Below are 22831 nucleotides of genomic sequence, written 5' to 3'. Positions count from 1 at the left end.
TGTCCTTTTTGTATGTTTTCTTTTATGGTCCTGACAGAGGGACTAAAATTCCTCTGTAGAAAATTAAACGTGATGACTCAAGATCTTTACAATGGAGGCCAGATCTGGGCTCTACAGAGCCTAAGATGCTCAGGAAACACCTGGAGATACTGTTTTCACTGTGGGTTATGCGTGGAGAGCTATGAGTGCAGAAAAGATGGACATGCAAAACCTCTGCCCTCACACTAAGGAGAAAAGGACCCATAAGCCTGCCGAAAACGCGTTTCTCTGGAGAGAATCAGCTGCTCCCCGCACCATGGATTTGGTGGGACAAAAGATGTGCAGTATTTCTTGTGGACCAAAAGGGCTCCTTGAATGAGAGGAAGCTAGTATGAGGTGGCCCCAAAACCTCACCGATAGGGCTCTTTGCTCAGAGATGAGGAGAAGCTGGTGAGCTCAGCTCAGGATGGGCTCCTCCATTCATTCGTTCTCCCCACATTTGCTGAGCCCCCCCTGGGAGCTGGTGACACATAGGTAGACAAGGAGCTCTTCCTAATCACCTGGGGATGGCCCCATGTTCCTGGATCACACCCCAGACCTGCCAGGCCCAGGATCTGCAACTTTAACAAGTCAATTAACAATCATTTCTGCAACCATCAGAGTGTTGAGAACCCCTGGTTCAGTACTTTGCAGGATTCGCCCCATCAATTTCCAGGAAATATACCCTTTAGAAGTAAGGCCCCAGAGCGTGGCGCTGCGGCCACTTGCCGCTACCCTGCCCACCACCCCACACACCTCCTGCACATACGTGCTCCTGACAGCTTCCAGCTGAGTCAGTCCCCCAGCGCGGTGGCCGAGTTGACCAGTTTTAGAGCCGCTCTCGCTCCCAGGTGCAGCGCAGAGACCTATGCAGCCAGCCTCAGGAGGGCCTCGGCTGCCGACGCACGGCCTCCTGATCAATAAATAATGGAGAGGCTCTGACCCCACCTGGTCCTCTGCAGCCTCAAGGGGGAAAATCAGTCACACCTGGACAGCTGCTGCAGCCTCCTTAACAAGGGGGTGGGCTGGACAGGCCCTGAGCCCAGAAGAGGGGAGGGCAGGGCGGGTCCCGGGCTCATTTGAGGTTGTTGTGTTGGGTGAGGGTGGTCAGCTTAGAGGGCCGTGCCATGTCCTTCCAGAGCCTTATCCGTCTATCCCTGGACAACCCTGAACATGCCCATTGTATTGTGGGCACAGAAATCTGCTTGGATCTCAGTGGGTGAGGAGCTCAGGGCTCTGCCTGGGCTGGCTGGGGGATGGGTCTGAGCAGGGAGGCTGGCGTCTGGCTCCTTTCTTGGGGCTGCCCCTGGATGATGTGAGGGTCTGGGGTTACCTCCTTTCTCTGCACGTTATCTCTTCGCCCCACCTTAGCTCAAGGAGCCTAGTTTGGGTCTCTAAGGGCCTCGGAGTCCTGACTCTGTAGGATTCTGATCTAAATTCTGCCTCTGCCCCTCAGGCGGTGGGGCCTTCGAAGCACGTGCCCTGCCCTCTCTCTGTCCCCTTACTTGTGAAGTGGGAAGTACGGGAGGCTGGCTGGCTGGCTGGCTCGTGCGCGAGACCCTTTGTCAGTTGGAACTTCAGTGGGGGGTGACGCACTTACAAGAGGCCAGCTCTTCCCTGGGGCCACAGCACAGACGTCCGGAGTCCCAGCCATGTTTTTTTCCCCTACAGGGATCGCTTGTGGCTCTTTCCTCATTTTGAGTTTATAAATGTAGCTTTAGTAACTTCTAGAGTGTTGGTGGGACAGTAGCGTCTGGGCTGGAGCTTGTGGAAGGGAGGACATGGGGGTTCTTGGAGTGGGAGATATTAAGAGTAAGGCTGAAGTTGCATTGGGACCCCAAAACCACCCTGACCATAGGTTAGGAAGCCTCAGCACCCTCAGGAGAGAATGGGGAGCCAGCTCCCACCATGCCAGCTGCACCCTAGGCTGAGAAGATGAGACTCTGGTGCCCTAAAGTCTGTCTCTTCATTGGGAAAACCAGGTGTGCCCCACAGAAGTGCAAGTCCTTCACCATCAGTGGCTCTCCAGGGGTCGTGGTCAATATTCACAACACAGGCCCAGTAATAACCAGCGAGGAGGCTGCCACGAACCAGTGGTCCCTGTCTGATCCCATGGATGTGCTGGTAAAGATGACGTCCCCCAGCACGGTCATTGACGAGGAAAAGGTAGGCCTGCAGTGGGCGGTGCTAACCCAACTCCTGTGGTCTCCCTCCTGACAGCTGGCGTTCCTTGGGCCCTGAATCTATGACAAATTCAGTGCTAGGTGTTTTTGACATTTGATTTTTTTAATGCTTGTAACAAACCTGTGAGGTGGGCAGGTACTCCGTGACCCCATTTTACAGATGTGGAAACTGAGGCACTGAGGGGCCGTGCCCTGCCCAAGCCAGTAATCAGCAGAACCAGAATTCAAGTCAAGCATGTCTATCGCCTCTGTGTGTGCTTCTGACCACAGCGCTGGATTAGCTTCCACACTAGCTGCTTTAAAAGGCAGGCTTAAAAGGTTTCAGCAGCAGAGCTCAAATGGGCTTTTTGGCTAAGGCTGTTCTTCTGGATGTGGAGATCCTAATGAAACTTAAGAGCTACTGTGCATTAAATGCATGCTGTCTGCTAGGTACCTTGTCACATTTTAAGAGGTTGGCTTTACCCTATTTTGCACACGAGAGAACTGAGGCACATAGTGACCTGTCTAACCCTAAATAGTGTAAGTAGAATAGGGGCAGATCCAGGAATTCAGCCCAAGTCTCTACCCTTTCTCTTGGGTAAGCTGTCTCCCTAATGGGGCACCTGTGGCAGGTGGGGGTTGACTTTGACCTGTAGGGCAGGCCGTTAGGCTCATTGTGGGTTAGGCACTGGTGGTGGTTCTGTGTTGGAAACAGATGACTCGTGCAGAGAAACTAGAACCACCAGGTACTCTTGAACACTCAATCCCTGAGCCAGCCCCTGCTGATTAAATCATCCTAGGGTGGGGTTCTGGCACCTGTAGTTTACAGCTCTCCAGGTGACTCCACTGTAACTCGACAGTAAGAACTACCAAGGAAGCACATTCAGGACTAGGCAACCTGTTAGCAGAACCTGCCGAAGTGGTCTGCTGGGAGTTTGCAGACGGTTCACCTGGGGCGGCAGACGTGTAGTACACATTTATTCTCCATGGCTCACCAAGGGCAGGCAGCTCCCTAAGGGGCAGGTGGTACACTTAGATGAGAACTGCATATCTCCCGGGTGAGAATTGAGGCTGCGATATGTCCCAGCTGAGCTCAGACAACCTGAGAAGCATCTGCCCAGGGCTCAGCCTCCAGCCCAGTCAGGAGGGGCCTACGGAGTGAAATACTTGACCTCGGAGGACAGAAGCTTCCATTTAGGAACAAGTGGTCACATGCATGTAAGCATGGCCTCAGCTAATGGTTGGTTCTCTGGTTCGTGATGAAGGCCTTGTGGTCAAGGCCAATGACTGAAGAGCAAGTCTGTCTAAAGCGTAAAGAACCCTCTGGAAGCAGAGGCTGGCCCAGGACATAGGAAAGACGGAGTTCCAAGTCCATTTCCCCCCCCCCCCCAGGTGTGTCCCACTTTCTTCGGATAAGCAGTTTAACCTACTGGTGGCTCTGCTTCCCCACTGCCCACCTCACGGGTGACAGGTGGAATCCCAGGAGGGCAGGTGTAGTGGGGAGGTTATAGAACATAGTTTAAAGCTTGACCTCTTGAGCCGGACAGCCTGGATCTTCGCTCCTGTGCCCCCCTTTCTGGATGAATGGCATGTGAGAAGTCCCTTGATCCCTCTGCTCTTGGGGATAGAGCCACCTGGATGGTTATTGTGAGGCCTGAGCATGGAAGTGCTTGGTGTGGTCATGGCGTGTTAAATGGGTTATTCTCAACTAGTCCCAGTTACGGCACAGTGGCCTTGTACCACGCTCACAGCAAGACATGGGAAGCTCAGAGGCTGTAATGTAAGACCAAGGTCAAGGCCCAGGCCCTTGCTCCTGCCCCCATCCTCCAACATTCCCATGGGTGCTGGGTGCTGTCTCCGCAGGTTTTGGTCTCATACTATCAGCCTGATGAAGACGTCCCCGTGGCCACAGCTGAGCTCTACCTCACTGGCATTGGTGAGTACCATTCCCACCCTTAGAGAGGAGGGATGGGCTTAGCTGAAGCCAGAGGAAGGAGAAGGGGCTCGCCCTGTAATGAGATGCCTTCCATGGGTCCTTCCTTGATGGATTCTCTCAATACACCCACTCCCTCCTCAAAGCTTGGCCATCTCTCTCCCACCCTCACTGCTGACCTAGTTCTCTGAGAACAGACAATTGGAACTTCCACATGCTCCCATCATCTACCCGTGTCCGGGGCCAAAGTTAATTCTACCACACTAGATCCTTTCCCTTCTCCCTCATTCGTGGACATTCCTTTAGTAATTCTCACGATCTAGGAAGCTGCTCCCCCTCCCCCTTCTCTTCTGGATCTTTCCAGAACAGGCTATACTCACTATCACACCTATTAAGCAATAAGCTGTACCTTTCTCTCTTAAACCTGATGCTATGTTATCTTCAAACTCACTCCCCACCTCTCTACCCCTTTTGGAGATATTGCTGCATCTCAGTCTCCCTTTCCCTTAAATCTCGAGTCTACTCAGATCAGATGCCCACAATCAGCACCGCATTATTGAAGACCCTTATCGAGGACCCTAACAACTTCTACTTCCCTAAGTCCAACAGTCAACCCTATCTTCCTCTCCCTTGACCTTTGTCAGTGTTTAATACAACTTGTTATCCTTTCTCGATGCATTTCCCTTGAAACACCTCAGGGACCTTGCACTTGGTTCCCACCTACCTACGTAGCTGGCCGTTCCTTCCCAGATCCCTTTGCTGGATCCTTCGTTGCCTCTCAGCCTGTAAGTGAAGTGTTTCAGGGCTCAGGCAGCCAGTGCTGTGGCTCTACAGGCTGGAAACTCCCCAAACTCTCTAGCCTGGGACCTCCCGTAAACTTGGCTTAGACATCTGCTGACCTACCATAACTTCTTGAATGTCTAACCAACATATCAATATATCCCAAGTTGAACTGATTCTCTCTACCCCAAACACCTATTTTTAATTATTTTTCTCATCATAGAAAATAGTTTATCCTTCTAGCTGGTCAGGCCAAAAACCCTGGCGTCACCCTTTCTCTTCTTCCAGTGTTGTTCTGTGAAGCTGGGCAGTGCTGCCTTAAGTTTAGCTGGAACCCAGCTACTCGCCACTTCCAATGCTCTCTGCCTGGTCCAAGCCACTGTTATCTCCCGCCTGTGTCCTGCTCCCCAGTGGGGTTCCCTGCTCCATCCTTGCCCTTTTAAAGATCCAGTCTTGATTCGGCCCCCAGAGCAGCTCTGTAAAAGGAGAGCAGATAATGTCTCCTCAGATCCAAGCCTCCCACTGCTTCCATGTCCTTGGATTAAAGCCAGTGTCCCTGTCACTCAGAAAGCTGACCTGAGCCAGCCCACACCACCTCTAACCTGTGGCCTCTCTCTTCCCCTTGCTCATTGTGCTCTATGCACACTGGCATCTTTGGTCCTTGAACTTGCCACCTTGTACTTCCTAGGTACTCTGTTTGCTTTTATCCCAGATATCAACACAGATCACTTCTGGCCTCCTTCAGGCCTCTGTTCACATTTCAACTGCGGAAACTTCTCTGAGCATTTGACACTGAAACAACCCCCTTTCCCTTCCTGGTTTTCCCATGGCAGTTTGACCATCGGACATGTTTTACTTATTTCTTCCTCCCTTACCCCACATGTGCATGTGCGTGCACACACACGCACGTTTACCTTTGAAGAAGACAGGGCTTGTCTTACTCGCTGCTAGGACGTAAAACAGTACCTGGTTTGTAGCAAACATCTATCTGGTTCCAAGCATCGTGCCAGGTGCTAAGTATACAGCAACAACCAAGGCCTGTTCCCACGGCGCTGACATTCCAGTTGAGAAATACGTCTGATGAAGACGTCAGATGACACGAGTATGAACAAACAGCCATACAGCGGTCAGTTGTGTGGCGGGGGGAGGGGTAGAAGGTGGGGCCTAAGACAGTGAGATGAGCCTCTATGGTGACATTTGGGCAGAGCCTAGATCCTTGAGGTCTAAAGCGGCTTGTGATTGCCACGTATTGAGCCTTTCTATGTCTTAGAGTGCCAAGAGCTTTCCAGAAAGCTAGGGAAGTGGGTCTTTCCAGATAGGAATCAGCTGGATAGACGCCAACAGTCACAAAATGGCATCATGATCACAGTGGACTTGTTTTGAGTTCCCAAAGGGTTTGGGGAGACACATGAGTGCTTGGGCCTCTCCAGGCCTGCTCACAAGAGGTAGTCACCTGTCTCTGAGGAACTGTCTTCTGCTAAGTCAGCAGCATGGCTGAAAGGCTGCGTGGCCCTGGGCGAAGGGCTGCAGCTTCAAGGCTCCATCCAGCAGATCCAAGGGGCTGAGAACTTTCCTTCCTGTTGCAGCTGTCTCTCTGGATGTGGATATCTACCGCAGTGGGCAAGTCGAGATGGCAAGTGACAAACAGGCTAAGGTGAGGCTGCCAGGGAAGGGGTGCAGGCCTGGGGCCCCTGAGCCAGACCCGGCCCACAGCCTCCCTATTCGACCTTCACACTGTCGCCAGTCAAGCTGCTGCCATTGAGGTCAATTCCTAGCTTTTTCAAAAAACGAGAATGTCTGGTGACCCTAGGTTCCTATCCTAGCCTGGCCATATAGCCCCCCAGAACAGGGTTATATGCCCCTTTCAGATGAGACATATCTCTTCTATTTGGCCTCAGTCCCTACTTCCCCTAACATCGAAACATGGTAGAAAATGGGCAAGCCCATCTCTAGATTTTGTTCCCCCTTCCTCTTGGCCCACTTACCCGATGTTACCTTCCTGTTCCTATAAGGCACTTGAGGTGACAAATTCTGACCTAGGACTGATCTAGAAGTCCCTGTCACTCTGGAGTAAAGGCTTAATGCTTCCCCTGATGCGGGTGGATTCCAAAAAGCAGGATTTGCCCGATATCTTCCTGAAACAACATTCCTATCTTTGCAGAAAAACTGGGTCTGGGGTCCCAAAGGTTGGGGTGCCATCCTGCTTGTGAACTGCAGCCCCACTGACATGGGCCAGCTCATAGACAAAAAGACCACAAAGGTGATCTTTTCAGAGGGTAAGAAAGAACTGGCCACTGTGGCTACCTTTCCTCCTGGGCTTGGCCCTATCCTGGGGCTTCACTTCTCTACCCCTCAGCAAACACAGATTCCAGGCTGATGTCCCCAGTCTGGGCCGATCAAGTCCCTTGTCAATGGCTTGAAGGTTATAAGTGGGAAGCAAGAGGCCACATGATCCCATGAGAAGAGGATGGGATCTAATGTCAGATAACAAACTATTATTTCCTGGCTGTGAACTTGAGCATGTTAACTTCCCTGGTCTTAGTTTTGCCATCTGTAAAATGGGCATAACACAGTCAGCCTCACAAGGTGGTTGAGAAGACTAAATGAAGACTCAAAGGGCTATGGAGACTCTTCCTAAAAACCCTCTCGTAGCCTGGAGCAGGAACCCTGACTGTCTCAGGCAAAAGCAACCTTGGATTTGGTCCTGACTGGTGATTGGGAGCTAGGTTCTAGTCTTTGCAGTAGAACAGATGTCCTGATTCACACCAAGGATGGAGGGGAACCCTTGCTGAACTGACCACCCCAGGCCCTGTTCTAGGTGTTTCTGGGAACCATTTCCTTACTACCGAAAGGGGTAAATGCCATCCTCACTCAAAATAAAGTGGGCCCTGAGGATTGCAAGTTGCCTGTAGCCATGTACGGAGCAAGATGTGATGCAGGCCTGGGCCAGAGAGAGAGGCAGAGGGTCCTCGGTGCTTCAATATATAAGCTCCCAATCCCTGGAGCGCTGGCCTCTGGACGCCCTGAACCTTTGCCTTGTCTCTTGCTCAGAAATCAAGAATCTGTCCCAGATGACACTGAATGTTCAAGGACCCAGCTGCATTTTAAAGAACCACCAGCTGGTTCTCTACACCTCCGAGGAAGAGTCGGAGAAGACAAGAGTCTACCGGCCTCAAGGTGAGTGTTCTCGCACCAACTGCAGCTTTGTCTACTCGCTGACCTCCGGCTGAGATCTCCAGGGTGAGCTGTGGCCACCCCCCCCCCCACCCAACAGGGTCCCCCTCAGAAGCCTGCTGGGAATCTAGAGGTGCAGGTCAGGCTCTATTGTGGCCAGATGTGTACCCTGAGGATTGTCTGGCTGTCGCTGTCACCAAGGACTGTCCTGAGTCATTGTACCTCCAGGCCAGTTTCCCCTTTGGAGCCAGTGAGAATGCCTCCCCTTCACAATTTTCATACCTGGAAGAAGAGAAATGCATAATAACTAAAATGACAGCTGCTGCCTTAAACAGATTAGATAACGTCTTCTCCCAATTACTCCTGCCAGATGAATCCGTCTTCATTTCTTAACCATGACCCCACTATGTGAAGTTTCCAGAATTCAGAGCAAGAAGCCAGTGGCAGCGATGCTAGAATACCCACCCCAGGAACCCCTCATCAACCTGGCAGGCAGGTGGCATGTCCCTGTTCTAGGAAAGCTTTAAAGGCGGTTGGTTTAGAAAGCGAACCTGTTCGACTCCAGCAACATACCTTGAACAAGTCTTTTGACTTCCCTAAACAGGGTTAGTATTCAGTACCTCTAAATTCCTTAAGCTGAGATTTAACTCTTCTTCTGGAGGCATTTGCCAGTATGCTACCCTGTTTTGGAAAACCATGTTTAGCTTCAGCTGGGCAACTGGCAACCCCTGTTGTTTACAACAGACCACCTCTGCCTCAGCTACTTTCTCAGCTGTGGTCGGAGGGCCTTAGCTCAGTCTTCTACTCTATCTCTTCTGCAGACCGTAGGTCACAGCTGGACTTGGATGTGACCTGGGACTAGCCAGAAAAGGCAGCCCAGGTGGTATGTGGTCCTTCTGCTTGTGGGTTAGGAGTGAGGCTTAGACACCCATGCGGCCAGGCCTGGTCCAAGCCATGAGGGCTGCTATGACCCTGGGAGGCCCTCCAAGTACAGACAACTCGGACTTGCGCTGGGCCGGGTTGAGCTGGGCAGGGCAGTCCTTGGAGCCTGCTCAGGACGTCGGCGAGTCACATAGCCTACTAAAGATGCCCACCTTCCTAACGTGTATATTCAGCTACCCACCTGTTGTTTTTTTATGGTTTTTTTTTTTTTACTTAAAAAAAATTATTTAAGAATCTAGGTCAAAGATACACAGCCCACCACGTTTTAACAAGCCCTCCAAGTGATTCTGAACGAGCTCAAAGTTTGAGAGCCCCTAGTCTACAAGATATAGCAAAGGAGGTTGAGAAGATGCCTCCAGAGAAATAGAAAGCCAGAGCATAACCTTCTAGAAACAAAGGAAAAGTCTTCACAGAGGCAGTGATCAACCGAGGCAGGTACTGCTGATGGGCTAATCAGATCACTGGTAAAATCTTGGTTTTCAAAATAACAGTCATTAGTGAGTTTGGCTTTTATCCCCACTGTTCTTATCAGACTCAGGCAGGCAGCCACAGTGAATATAGACTCTGGAAGGGACTTTCCATAAAGGGAAACGGGAAGGTCATACCTGGGGGACGTCTATGAGGAGCAGTGTCTGAAGATAGTAGAACACAGCACATCTGGCGGCAGATGGGACTTACCCAGTGGAGGTGGGGAAAGATCTAGGAGAAAATTGTAGGAATGAGGACATCATACTCAGAAGAGGGTACAGGACGTGGGAGTTATAGGACACGAATGAAATAAGTGCTTCTGGATGGTACTGAGGGCTGGCTCTGCGGTTTGGTCATATCTTAAATGTGGTCCTCAATAAGGTGGTGTCTCCAGCTGCTCACATGCAAGAAAGTCATACTTGGTTTGACCAAAGTTGGGTCTAGGTGTAGGAGCTGACAGGTGTGCCAGGGGGTGGGTGTAGTGCTGGACCTTGGAATGTGAGATCGATGAAAAGGGGGTTGGTGGGGGTGGGGGGATCGGCACTAGAGAGATTTGGGGCTGGGGTCGAAGAATCACTGAGATAGGAGTATTGATGAGCTAAAACGATGGGAAGGAGATGTCAAGTCTGTTTCAAAGGTGATGTCTGGGCCATAAGCATTGAAATTGGCATCTCAGATGGTGTAGAACTCCAGTCCATTGAAATAGGGTCAAAGAAGAGGGAAGACTGCATGGACACCCTGGTCTGTGGTGTAAATAACAATGGCCACAGTAATGGCGGAGACAGGCCAGTGCTAGAATAATCTGCAGAGGATGGCAGGAGGGTAGTCCTGTGCAGCGAGGAAGGGGACGGTGGCATTGTCTGTGGGATTTCCTTCAAAGGGGACTAGGGTTCTTGAGGAATGAAGAAGTGGTCTAGATAAGCCAAATGAAGAACAGGGCACCTGCCCCGCCTCTAGGCAGGGTGGTACCTGGAAGGTAGAAAAGGGGAGTGTAGCTCAAATCAGTGTTTTGTCTGTGTCCCGAGGCTTTGGCTCTCAGATGGACAGATGGACAAACAGCCAAGGACCAAACTAGGGCTGGAGGTGGGGAGAGTTCAGGGGGAGTAAGGCCAGCCCTGTGAGACCGAGGGCAGAAAGGGCCTTCTGGCTAAAGGTGACCATGTCGTGCTAAGGCTTCTCACTACTTTTTCTGTCTCCTTATCTGTGTAATGGGGATGATATCACAGCACTTGCCTCATAGGGTGAGGAGGCAAACGAGTCTGTGAGCCTCCTCCAGTTCCTGGCACAGTAAGTCCATGATGAAACGTTAGCTATGCTTAAAAACAAGCAACTAGGGGGCATTCCAGGGGGTCAACCACAGAAACACTAAGATGGCTGGTAAGGGGCTTGTAGCAGGCAAACTTGGAACCTTCTCACCCCTACCACTCCGTGGTGAAGCAGCTTGAGGTGAAGCAGCCACGGGGAGCCCAGGGCCCTGGCACAGTTCAAGGTGCTGAGCCTGCAGCAGCTCTGGGCGGGGCCAAGTGGTGGCCAGCCCCAAGCCAGTCTGCATAGTTGGGAACCCACAGTGCACCAAGTTTGCCTGCTAGACCCTCTGCAGTGTGTCGAAAGGGCTGTGCCTCTGCACTGGGAGTTGTGGGCGTCCTGGTGGAAGATGCCACTTTGTCTAGTCTGACTTCCTCGAGGCCAGACTCAGGGCCAGCGGAGAAGCCTCCAAGCAGACTAGAAGCAGGAGCCTCTGGGAGCATTTCCAGCTGGCCCAGCCCATACGTGGCCTGCAGAAGCAGGAGGACTGAGGCTAAGCCCACAGCCAGCACCTCCGGTGCCTGTAAGGAGGTTTTTCTGCAGAACTGCCAGTAGCTACAATCCTTCAGGAGGGTCATAGCCCCACTTAGGCCATTGTTATGCTGCAAACCAGAGCAAGAGGCCAGTGAACCAGAACTGTGCTTGTGCCCTGGGGGTGGCCGTGGCCACAGCAGCCATCAGCTGGCATGTTGGAACTGGAGACTAAGGCAGTCGGCACCTGCTACGTATGAGGTCTGAGGAAGACAAGGTGCCCAGATCCTTCAGAATCTCGGGGGCCAAGGTAAAGCTAGACTTGGGGTTTCCTAAAGTCGGAATCCATCCAGAGGTGGTGAGGAGCAGCCGTCATCAGGACCGCTGCTGACACACAGGGATAGGTCAGGAGAACGAGACTGTGGCAGGGAGGCCAGGTAGGGAGAAGTGGTCCGGGTGGGGAAGCTTGGTGGCCCTGGGTCGGGGTGATCTCTGGACATGGAGAACGGGACAATACGGGATTGAATTAACCGGAGACAGGCAGTATGGTCAGCTTCCTTCTGCTCTCCTGTGTGCGGTATTCCATGATCTAAGAGGCTAGAGGGAACGGCCTTCACCTATCTATATAAGAACCTTTCTTACCTTCAGAAACCCTCACTGGAAGCCTGATGTACCCAGTAGGCAGTTCTCACTGGCGCTTCCTGGTGCTTAGGCAGGCAGTGTTGGACTTTTCAGATGAGGCTGCAAAGCCCACCCTTGCTCACCATCTCTCATCCTTAGGACTTGACCAACTTTGGGGATAAGGTCGTGTAAATACATGGAGCGGCCTACCATGAGTCTTGGCCCTAGACGGAGGGCCCTGAAGGCAGGCATTTTTATGAGTCCCAACTCCTGGCATGTGACAGGCCTCCGAAGGATGTTTAGGGACATGTCTGGTCCCTAAACACTAGAAATGTAGGGGCCGAACAGCCAGCTGGGCTCCTGCTCTCCTGGAGCTCCCTGCCTGGCTTCTGATCTGAGGAAGCAGCCAGTACCCTGGGCCCTCGGGTGTGGTGACAGCCGGTCTTCTCTCCCTCCTAGAAGATGGCTCCAGCACCTTTGAGTTGGTGCTGGGGCCTGGCCGGCACACCTACACCTTTGCTCCCCTCGAGAGCCACTTGAAGGAGACCTTCTACGTTGAAGCTTTAGAGTTCCCGTCCGCCAACTTCTCTGGCCTGATTTCCTTCTCTGTCTCCCTGGTAGAGGAGTCTCAAGACCCAGTAAGTCCCTGAGGAGATGCTGCCCTTGGGAAGGGACATCTCTCTGCTCTGGGAGGAGGAGAGGGGAGGACAAGACTTGGTGGGTAGAGCCAGAGTTTCGTGCCACTGTCAGGAGAAAGAGCTGCTGAGGACAGGTGTGCACATCTAGAGGTGGCTGGAATGAGCATCTCGAGGCCTTGGGGGGAAGAGGAGAGGGTAGATGTGGAACCCGGTCATGGATGGGACCATGTTTTCCATTGCAGTCGATTCCAGAGACCCTGGTCCACAAGGACACGGTAGTATTTCGGGCGGCTCCTTGCATCTTTACCCCTAGCACCCAGATGCCTCTAGAGGTCTACCTGTGCAGGTAAGAAGCCTTCAGGCTGCCATACCCAGTATCCCTTCCATCTGTCTGCGGGCAGCCAAGTGAAGAGGAGTAGACTTCTCACCAGGAAAGTGAAATCCTTCCACCTGAGCTGCCTGGTCCCCAAGACCGTCATCCGTGTGAGTCTGAACACCTAACAATGCGAGGGGTGGAGCAGTAAATGTGAGGTCCCTCCCCTGGTCTTGTGGGAGACCAAGAAGCAAACAGCATGACTTCAGGTATCAAGTGCCATAAAGCTGTGTAAAAAGGAGAGGCAAGGACAAGCGTATGTTCTGGGGGCAGCAAGGAGGCTTATAGAGCCAGAAGAACGCAGGTGAGAGGAGGAGACGAGGTTGGGGCGAGGCCAGCAGGGCCTCATGGGCTCTGTGTGCCAGGGCATAGCTGCCGGGGCTGTAACAGGCCCCAAATACAGTGGTTTAAAGGTACCTGCCTCCCACCTAAATGCCTGTCCTCCCACTGTGGCTTAGGGGCCCTGGGTCCTTGGTCTCATGATGCTTTTCTCTGGTGGCAGTGTTATCTCTGTGATGGAGGTTGGGCACAGGCCCTTCTGAGGCCCAGCCCATGGGAAAGGGGAGGAGCCAGTGTCCAGGCAGAGCTACCCGTTTGTCACTGCTGGCATCTGGAAGTCTCCTGAACAGCTCTGCTCATGTGACAACAGCCTGAAGAGGCATGGAGCCACATGCAGCTGAAGGGAGACGGGAAACGGTGTCTAGCTGGGTGGCTGTGTACCTAAGGAGAAGGGCGAAAGGGCCCTGGCGCAATCCAGCCATATGGAAAATCAGGGGTACAAACAAGAGGCAGGAGGAGGCCAGTTCAGCTATTACAAGGGTGGGCCAGACAAGGCAGTGGCTCAGGCCAGGGAGGAGCCCAGTGGGTAGATCCAGGATTGCTTGGAAGGTAGATCTCCCCTCCCCCCAAATTAGCTGATGCCTGGGGTGCAAAGAAACAAGAGTGACCCCTGGGTTTGGGGTCTGCAACGGGGTGAATGGTGGTGCCACTGCCTGAGGTAAGATAGAATCAGTACTTAGGTTCTAGTGACTAAAAGCTGGAGGCGCTGGTTGGGTTTCTAAGTGTCTGGAGCTGAAGGGAAACTTTGGAAGCTTGAGACAAGTCTGGGTGCCCCTGGCACATGGAGGGTGTTCAAAGCCAAAGGCCTAGCCGAGCTCATTGGAGGAGTGAGGACACACGGGGAAGATGGCTGAGCAGTGAGGAGTTACCTAGCTCTCGACTCTAGGCCAGAATCTAGCAAAAGAGCCTGAGAAGAAAGAGGAAGTTCGGATGAAACACCCAGGAGAGTGGAGACCCCAAGGTTGAGAGGGTGATGTCAGGGAAGGAGCCGACTGTGTGAAACTCTGGAGAAAAAGATGCCCCCTGGGCTTGGCAAGACGAAAGTCCCTGTATCGTGGGTGTGAAAGCACAAACGGGGCTGCACTGCAGGAAGAATGAAAAGGGAGTACGTTGCAAAACTCCAAAGAAATGGTCTGAAGGAAAGAAGCTAAAAGGGGATATGGAGCTGAGGGAAGGGTGTTTTGGTTTTTTGGTTTTTTTGGTTTTTAAGGTAGGAAGTGAAGAATAATGCTAATGAATGATCCAGCAGAGAAGGAAAAATGATAGGGAAAAGGCAGCTGGGGACCCACGCTGGTTGGATGGGTATACAAGTCCAGTTGGCCTTAATAGGTACAAGGACAGCTCACCAGGAGTGACAGCGGAGAGAACGGACTAAGGGAATGTCAGGATGGCGGTTCGGTGTTAAGGACCCGCTTAGGATGCTACTTAGACCAGTCACCATGGGCTGTTCTCCAGCTATTTTCAGGAACTTGAATTCTAGGGAATAAAGGCAGAACTGGGTCTAACTAGGGTTGGGGGTTTGCCAGGCAAATAAACCCAGGTAGACGATGGTCAAGGGTATAATTATGATGCATGATAGACTCAAAGGTGAAGAAACGGTGATGGGAATGAAAGCCGTTAAGAGCCAGAGGTCCCAGTGAGGTCCGACTGCTGGCTCAGGTGGGGTAAGCAGGAGGTGGAGGTGATGGAACCAAATGTTAGATCGAGATCTCAGGTGGCGTGACCACTGGGATAGGAGGCTGAGGTAGGGGAGAAACTAAGACCTGTCAAGTCATGGATCTAAAGCGGCCATGGTGGCCTGGAAGCAGCAACACGTAGCAAGGAGGACCTCCGTCCCTCCTCCGGGCCCATTGAGGTATAGAAGAAAAATAGCTCTTCCCTGGGAGGGTTGCTGGGGAGTAGGGTCTTCAGAGGAATGCCAAGTTTCAGAATGAGACGGTAAAGGGAAGAGCTTGAGGGATTTTGCTGGTAATAGATACCCAGACACCAGATCTTTCTACTTTGTCGTTTGTATCTGAAGACAGTTGTTCTCTCACAGGAGCCATCTGCTGAAACCCTGGTCCTCTAGGAGCCTCCCAGAGGGGGGGTGTTCAGGCACGGCTTGACCCAGCGTAGCCCCCGATGGCCCATGACACTGAGACTACACACCCTTCCCCCAGCACACATCCTCAGACTGTTCTAGACCTTGTCAGGCTGATCAGCTCCCTACAGCCTTGTCTGTGCAGACCTGAGAAATTGGTTCTTTGAAATAGTAACGTAGACTATCAATGGAAGTCTAGAGCAGGATTAGAATCCCAATGAGGACACCTCCCGATAGTATGACCTTGCTGACATTCAACTCATGAGAATCTATTTACAAAATGGGTGATCTTTTTAAACAGCGTCTAACCTCACTGTTGACCTCCAACAAGCCCAAGTACATTGTAGACTGTATGGTGGTGGTAAGATCCCAGGGTTCTGTGCATGACGACACTAAGATCCTAGGGTTCAAGACCCAACCCCTGCCACAACCTTATTGAGCATCTCAAGGGGGCACCCAGCTTCTTGGTTTCTCAGGGGAAAAGATAGCCCCCTTGGAGACAGCAGAGTCAGCCCTCTGGGTAGATGGAGGTAGGAGAGCCCGGCGTGGCTCCCAAACTGCCTGGGTCGGGGCGTAGAAGGTGCATGTGGAATGTGACTGCAGAGTAAGGACAGAGCAAGGTGCTAGGCCACCAGAGTGGGGACTGATACTAACGGTTTTGGGCCTGACTCTGCCACGAGCTAAACCAAGTGATGCTGGGCAAGACCAGCTCTGAGCTACCAGCTTGTGCTCTGTGGGGTGGGGGGCACAGCCACTCTGCTCCCCTTGCGGGTGGGGGCATACTCTCTCCTGACCAGAAGGAGGTGCCCCCCTCCACTGGGACAGTGAGGCCATGACCAATGGGACACTCTCAAAGGCCTTCCCAGAGCTGACTTACCTCCCATGGCAGAGAGCTGCAGGTTCAAGGTTTCGTGAGCACGGTGGTAGAGCTCAGCGAGAAGAGTAACAGCCAGGTGGCGTCTGTCTACGAGGACCCCAGCCGCCTGGGCAGGTGGCTCCAGGTAACACCCCACCTGGGAAAACCTGCCTGTGGGGGAGGGGCAGGGGAGTGTCCACAGAGTCCAAACAATGAACTGCATAGGATTCCATTCAACCTTCTCAGCAAAGCTAAGCCTAACTAGAGGAATCTTGGTTTTTAGGACTTCGGTGGAGGCACAGATGACAACTTACCTAAGTCATAGCCCCTAAGGAATAGAGCTTAGAGTCCAACTTCCTCCCATTCCAGAAAGCACGTATTCAAGACCACAGGACACTTGACCTTGACCCCTAAGCATCTGAAGGGTCTGGCGCCTTCAGCTGTAGGCTGTCAGAGCCCAGGCTCTGCTCCAGCGTCCACCCTGACCGTGGCCTTGCAGTCCGGTGCTCTATTCTCCACAAATAGCTGGGTGATTACTACACGCTGGGTACCAGTCTAGAAAGAAGAGAACGGGACCGATATTGCCTTACCCCTGATGGACAGAACTTGAAGTGCCATGAAAGCCAGGGAGCAAGATGATGTAGTGAATTTCTAGACCAAACTAGGCGGTTTGGGTAGTCAGGAAAATCTTCAAATTCAGGAAACAAGGAGCTGACCGTGCAAAGATTGGGGTTGGGGGCAGATTAGAACTCGGAGCCCTGTGGGCAGAGGAAACACTGATAATCATAATGTGGGGTGCTCTTGGAGTATTTGAGGAACAGAGGGCGGGTACGGCTAGATCCCAGTGAAGAGGTCAGAGGTAGGTCAGGGCTGGGTCAGACAGTAGGGACCTCTTAAACCAGGGTAAGGAATAGAGCCAAATCCAGAGCAAGAAGGGGTGACATTGGATGGTCCGAATCCGGTGTGAATGTTCTGATTTAGGTTTGAAAAGAGCCCTCTAGCTGAGAAAGACCAGAACAGGTTTCCGGAAGGGGCAAGAATAAAGGAGAAATTGGCTGGAGGGCATGGCAGTAGCTTGGAGAAGCAATCATGGTGGCTTCCTCCAAATGTCACTAGCGATGAGTCTCCTCAGAATGTGTTTTAGAGATAAAGCCACCAAGGTTTGTATGTGAATGGGGTACAAGAGACGAGGTGAGGAAGAATCTAGGTGATGTACCTTTTAAACTCGACAAACAGGATAATGGGTCAGGAAAAGACCCCAAGAAGGGGTTACGCCTGAGCTGAGTTGGTAGGAAGGAGGGGATTCTTGTCTGCCCCCTCTCTGGAGGTGGCCCAGGTAGAGGGAGCACTGTGGCTGGCAAGCTGGACACAGACAGGAAAGCAGCTTTTGGAGCGGGACTTCACAACTTGTTTTCCTGTCTCCTCCAGGATGAGATGGCCTTCTGCTACACCCAGGCTCCCCACAAGACTATTTCCTTGGTCCTCGACACCCCTCGGGTCCTCAAGCTCGAAGATTTCCCCATGAAATACTCACTGGTGTGGGGCTCGGTTTGGCTGATCTGAACCCCTTCCAACCTTTCAGGCCTGGTGCCTGCCCAGAAGTGATGGGGTGACAAGAGAGAAGGCCGGGGGGCCTCTCGGGGAAGGGGGTGGGGAGCCTACCTGGGAATCTGGATTACAGCCCCAGGGGTAACACTGGGGCTTAAACCCCATCCCTCCTAACACCCCCACCCCGTTGGGTCTCTTTCCAGAGCCCAGAGATTGGCTACGTGATCCAATGTACCAAGGACCATCGGGTGGCCAGCATGGATTCCATTGGGAACCTGATGGTGTCCCCACCTGTCAAGGTCAAAGGGAAAGAATATCCTCTAGGCAGGATCCTCATTGGCAGCAGCTTTTACCCCAGGTGAGGCAAGAGGCCAAGGGTGACCAGATGCCTTCAAACTAAAGGATGAGACCCTGGTAGTTCACCTGGCTCCCCAACTGCCATGTGACTCAGCAGGTCACCTGCTCTAGACCATTCCTTCAACTCTCAAGTAAGGTTGTTTGAGTCTTTGATTCGTGTAGAAGACGAAAGGGAGAAGCAGCAGACAAACGATTCATGCTTTGAGTGGTGATTCCAGCTTTTAAATGACAGCAAGCTAAATGTGGCTTTAGCCACACACAAGACGTGTGGCTGGACTTCATGGTGGCCATCAATCGAAGGCGAGGAAATATCTGTGTCCCAGGGTTCAGCCTGTCTCTAGAATCACTTGGCTCAGTCCTGAGATGGGCCAGAGTAAGGGATTCTTAATAACCAGCCCCTCCCCCGTGGACCAGCCGCTTGAGCCCAGCGGTTAGAGCAGCCGGTTACCTGAAGGTAGCATGACACTCAGTAGTAGGCGGCCAGCCCGGGCCATGCTGGCTCAGAAGCTGTTCTTCTCATCTTCCCTTTAGCAAGGAGGGCCGGGCCATGAGTAAGGCTCTCCGGGACTTCTTCTACGCCCAGCAAGTGCAGGCCCCGGTGGAACTCTTCTCAGACTGGCTGATGATTGGCCACGTGGACGAGTTCATGTGCTTCATCCCCACGCACGACAAGAGTGAGGGCAAAAAGGTCTGTGTTGGGGACTGGAGAGGGTGTCTCCTACCTTCTTTTGGAGACCCTTGGAAGCTCCTGGAGGGGAAGCGAGTGTCTGAGCCTAGTTCTGTCTCTCAGGGCTTCCGGCTGCTCCTGGCCAGCCCCAGCGCCTGTTACAAACTCTTCCAGGAGAAACAGAAGGAAGGCTATGGGGACATGCCTCTGTTTGAAGAAGTGAGGGAGGATCAGCTCCTTTCTAACGGTAAGGGACCCCCTCTCGACACACACACACCCCACCTCTCCCCGCTCCACCCCCCAGGGCGGAGACCCATCCCTTCTTCCCCAGATATCCTTTCTAGAAAGTCATTTTTACTTTGTTCTTCCTAGTGGAAAGGATCTGAGCGAAGCATTAAAGCATTACATGTACTGTATTAGAACACCTTGTTCTAGTTTAGGGCTATTCTGGTGGTGTTACAACAGCACAGGTAGGTCAGCCAGAAGTTCTGGGATGGCTGAGAAGCTGCTAGAATGTACGCGAGAGGGACTCAGCACCGACATGACTTCATGTGGGGGGAAACGCAGACGCTAACACTAGTGTCTGGAAGTCCTCAGGGAATGGTAGGTTAAGTACCTGGGCATTGGGACTTCCGGGGTTGTCTGGTCACCCGTAAGGAAAACATAAGTGGACCAGCAGTTTGTGTAGCTGGTGCCACAGCAGTTCTATTCTAAACGTGTGGGGACCCAGGAAAGGAGGTGTTGGCAAGTTCTCTAGACCTTAGCTACTCAGTGTGGCCTGGGGGCCAGCAGTTGGCACCACCTGGGAGCTTGTTAGAAATGCAGAATTTCGGCCCCACTTTAGACCTCCTAAATCAAGCTTTGGGGTGGGGCCTGGAAATCTCATGGCCCTAGAAGCACTTACGGAAAGTGACATTTACCGAGCAGGGACCACATGACCACATGCTAACCTTGGTTACCTCAGCGGACTTGGGCATCCCCGTTCTAAAGATGAGGCAACTGAGGAACAGAGTTAAATGACCTGGTCACAATTACAGGTAGGAGGTAGACACGCTGTACACATCAGAGTGCACGGAAGTGCCCAGGTGAAAGATGAGTGGGGCTGAAGTCACCTGTTAACCTGTTCAGGGCTGCCTCCCTGAAAGCAGGGGCTCCCCCTCCTACCGGAGGCAATGGCCGGTGGCAGTAAAAGTCCTGCCTGGACTTTACTGGACCTTGTGAAGTCCCAATATGACATGTGACCTGGCTGGGTCCCTGGAGACGAGCCCGGCCACCCACCATAGTCACTGAGCCAAAAATACACCCCGTCGGCTGTGCCCAGGGCTCGAGTCTGCCCGGCCCCGGCCAATGTTGCCTGCTCCCTAGCCTACAGGCCTGCCTGTCCTCTCCTTCCTGCAGGGAGGGAGGCCAAAACCATCAATCAACTGCTGGCTGATGAAAACATGAGAAAGCAGAATGCCTATGTGGAGGTAGGCGGGGCTGCCAAAGAGATGGGGGATCTTCTCCAGAACGTGGAGGGAGGCACTGACAATCGAAACAAGTTCCTAACTGAACAACTAGTATGGCCCCAGCATCATGCGAGATGCCTTACTCTAATCCTTGACGTAACCCTGTGATGGAAAACCCATGATAGTGAGGCTCAGAGTAAAGTCACGAGCCTAAGCCCATGAGCTGGGGAATTGGGTTTGAACCCGTGGGACTCTCAAGTTCATGCTTTACTCACTGCGGTGCTCAAGGTGGCTTGCGTCTGACCAGAAAAGAGTGCTGCAGCTCAGCATCTCCTGGCAGAGGGCCCCCGCCCCCTAAGAAGCTCTGAGGACCAGAGACTTAGAGACAGACCAGGGTCTTCTCAATGCTCAGACCCATCAGCTTGGTGTTCAGAACTGCCCAGCATCTCACATCTCTGAAAATGGGGACCACAGGCTGTGAGAAGCACAAGAGTTCAGTTCCTGGAAGAGATTACCTAACTTCTAGCGGGGAAGCCAAGGCCTGGAGAAGGGCAGTGACTCGCACAGGGTCACAGGGTCAGCACAAAGCTGCCTTGCCCACTGGGTCCTCATGGCTTGTGGCCAAGGTGTGTTCAGTGCCACAGTGCACCGGTGTCCTGACCTTGGTGGAAACAGGGAAGGCCTCCTGGCACCACAGGGTGGGAACGGACCAGGTATGGGGTGAAAACAGCCCCAGTGGTATCCTGGGTGTGGTGGTGGTGAGCTCTGTGTCAGAGGAGGGAATGCTTGTGTGTTGGGCATTAGCTGGTATAAGACGGGAAGCGTCCTGAGTGGGGACCATTGCTTCTATCCCTTCCTAAGGAAGAAAGCAGAGTGCCTCGGTCTCAGGGCTTATTCAGACCTTGCCCAGGTCCCTGACTTGGGCTAGGATTGGCAGCCGGCCACATGCTACAGTAGAGATAGAACTATTAGCTGCCCCAGCGCTCACTCGCTGTGAGATCTCGGCCCCTCAAGAACAGGCCTTTGCTCTAAGCCCCCACTTCCTCTCAGAAAAAGGGAACTGTGTCCACTGGATCAGCGGGCGGGCATGCCCACAGGGCTCCAGCTCGCGGTGAGCGCTGGAAAGATGGGGGCTACTTCAGGCCATTACTCTCCATTCCCAATGAACTCAGTTCTCTGCTGCCCACCCTGTAGAAATGCGTTAACCTGAACCGTGACATCCTGAAGAGGGAGCTGGGCCTGGTGGAGAAGGACATCATTGATGTCCCACAGCTCTTCTGCTTGGAGCAGCTGACGAATGTCCCCTCCTGCCAGCAGACCGAGAAACTCTACGCGAGGCCGTACTTCCCCAATCTGGTGAGGGGCACAGCGGTGGCCTGGGTGTCCCCTGGGTGCGGGAGCGAGAGGGGCTGTTCAGCCAACTCGCACTGATCCCTTGGCATATGTGGTGCTGGACTAGAAGTGGGGGTACAGCAGGCAATGGTGCCTGAGAGGAAGTGAGGCGGAGGGAGGAGCTTCTGCAGGGAGCAGGGCTCAGGTTGGGGGACTTGCCAAGCAGTGTCCCCAAGCTGGGCCCTGGGCTACTCCCCAACCTTAGGGGGGGGTCACTACATGGCCCACCTTTGACGGGGAGGCTGTGCCACCAGTTGAGGGCCAAGCCATCTGATGGCTGAGACTCACTCATAGTAACACTATTCCTATGCAGAATAGGTGAGAACCGGGGGCAGAGGGAGGCAGGTTGTGTAAGAGACCCCTGCTATGCCAAGCCTATTTCAACTCTGGCCTACACCTGACCTTTCTCACAACTGTGGCCTACCATGTAGGCTTAGAATGAATTCTGATTTGAGCTCGATTCCTTAGACACTACTTGCAGACCTCTTTTCTGAGCCCCACGGACACAGACCCTGTGTCGGTCCACTCCACGTCGGTATCTTTTAACCTTACAAGACCAGTGGGGCCCTCTGGCATGAAACGGGAGACTGTAGTAGGCCCTGGGAGTAAGTGGGAGAAACTCCTTTGGAAAAAAGATGCTAGCCTTCAGAAAAATGGACAGGCCAACTGACAAAGCAAGGAATGGGAGAGCATTCCTGTAGAGAAACAAGACTATGGCATGAATAAGACTAAAGGCTAGAAAGAGAAGTGCAGTAGAAGGAAGCGGCGAAGCTGGCCAAGCAGGACTTTGGTTTTGCTATTGCAAATCGCATGGGGTTTACTGGAGGCTTAAGCAGGAGTTGGATTTGACGAGGTTGACTAGTGATGTCTGCATGAGCACAGGGCTGGAGAAGGGGGCTGGTATGTGTGTTTGCTATTCTGGTCTCGTCCAACCAGACAGCTGGGTTTTCCCTTACCTAGAGGGACAGGGGCTGGCTTCTTGGCTCCAGCCGGTCCAAGCCTTGCCCATCCCATCTCTCTGACAGCTGCAGGTGATTGTGATGGGCAAGAACCTGGGCTTCCCCAAGCCTTTTGGGCCCCAGATCAAGGGTACCTGCTGTCTGGAAGAAAAGATCTGCCAGTTGCTGGAGCCCCTGGGCTTCAAATGCACCTTCATTAATGACTTTGACTGCTACCTGACTGAAGTTGGAGACTTCTGTGCCTGTGCCAACATCCGGCGGGTGCCCTTTGCCTTCAAATGGTGGAGGATGGCACCTTAG

At 52.8% G+C, this 22831-nt stretch overlaps 1 protein-coding gene across 1 annotated transcript; it reads left to right on the top strand.

Moving 5' to 3' along the window:
* Window positions 1-1145: 1145 nt before the first annotated feature.
* PADI6 (peptidyl arginine deiminase 6) lies at window positions 1146-22831 on the top strand (the record flags this gene model as incomplete). The annotated part of the gene is made up of 16 exons (XM_081056490.1): window positions 1146-1237; window positions 2001-2184; window positions 4044-4116; window positions 6480-6547; window positions 7055-7169; window positions 7945-8070; window positions 12334-12512; window positions 12755-12858; window positions 16194-16305; window positions 17589-17696; window positions 17912-18066; window positions 18597-18753; window positions 18856-18979; window positions 20131-20201; window positions 21375-21536; window positions 22598-22831. The coding sequence occupies 16 exons, from the start codon at window positions 1146-1148 to the stop codon at window positions 22829-22831; spliced, it is 2064 nt and encodes a 687-aa protein (XP_080912616.1).

The sequence above is a fragment of the Rhinolophus hipposideros genome (genome assembly GCF_964194185.1).
Source record: "Rhinolophus hipposideros genome assembly, chromosome: 8".
Classification (NCBI taxonomy): Eukaryota; Metazoa; Chordata; class Mammalia; order Chiroptera; family Rhinolophidae; genus Rhinolophus; species Rhinolophus hipposideros.
The sequence above is the reverse complement of the archived record's forward strand: the minus strand, read 5'-3'. Positions and strand labels throughout refer to the sequence as shown.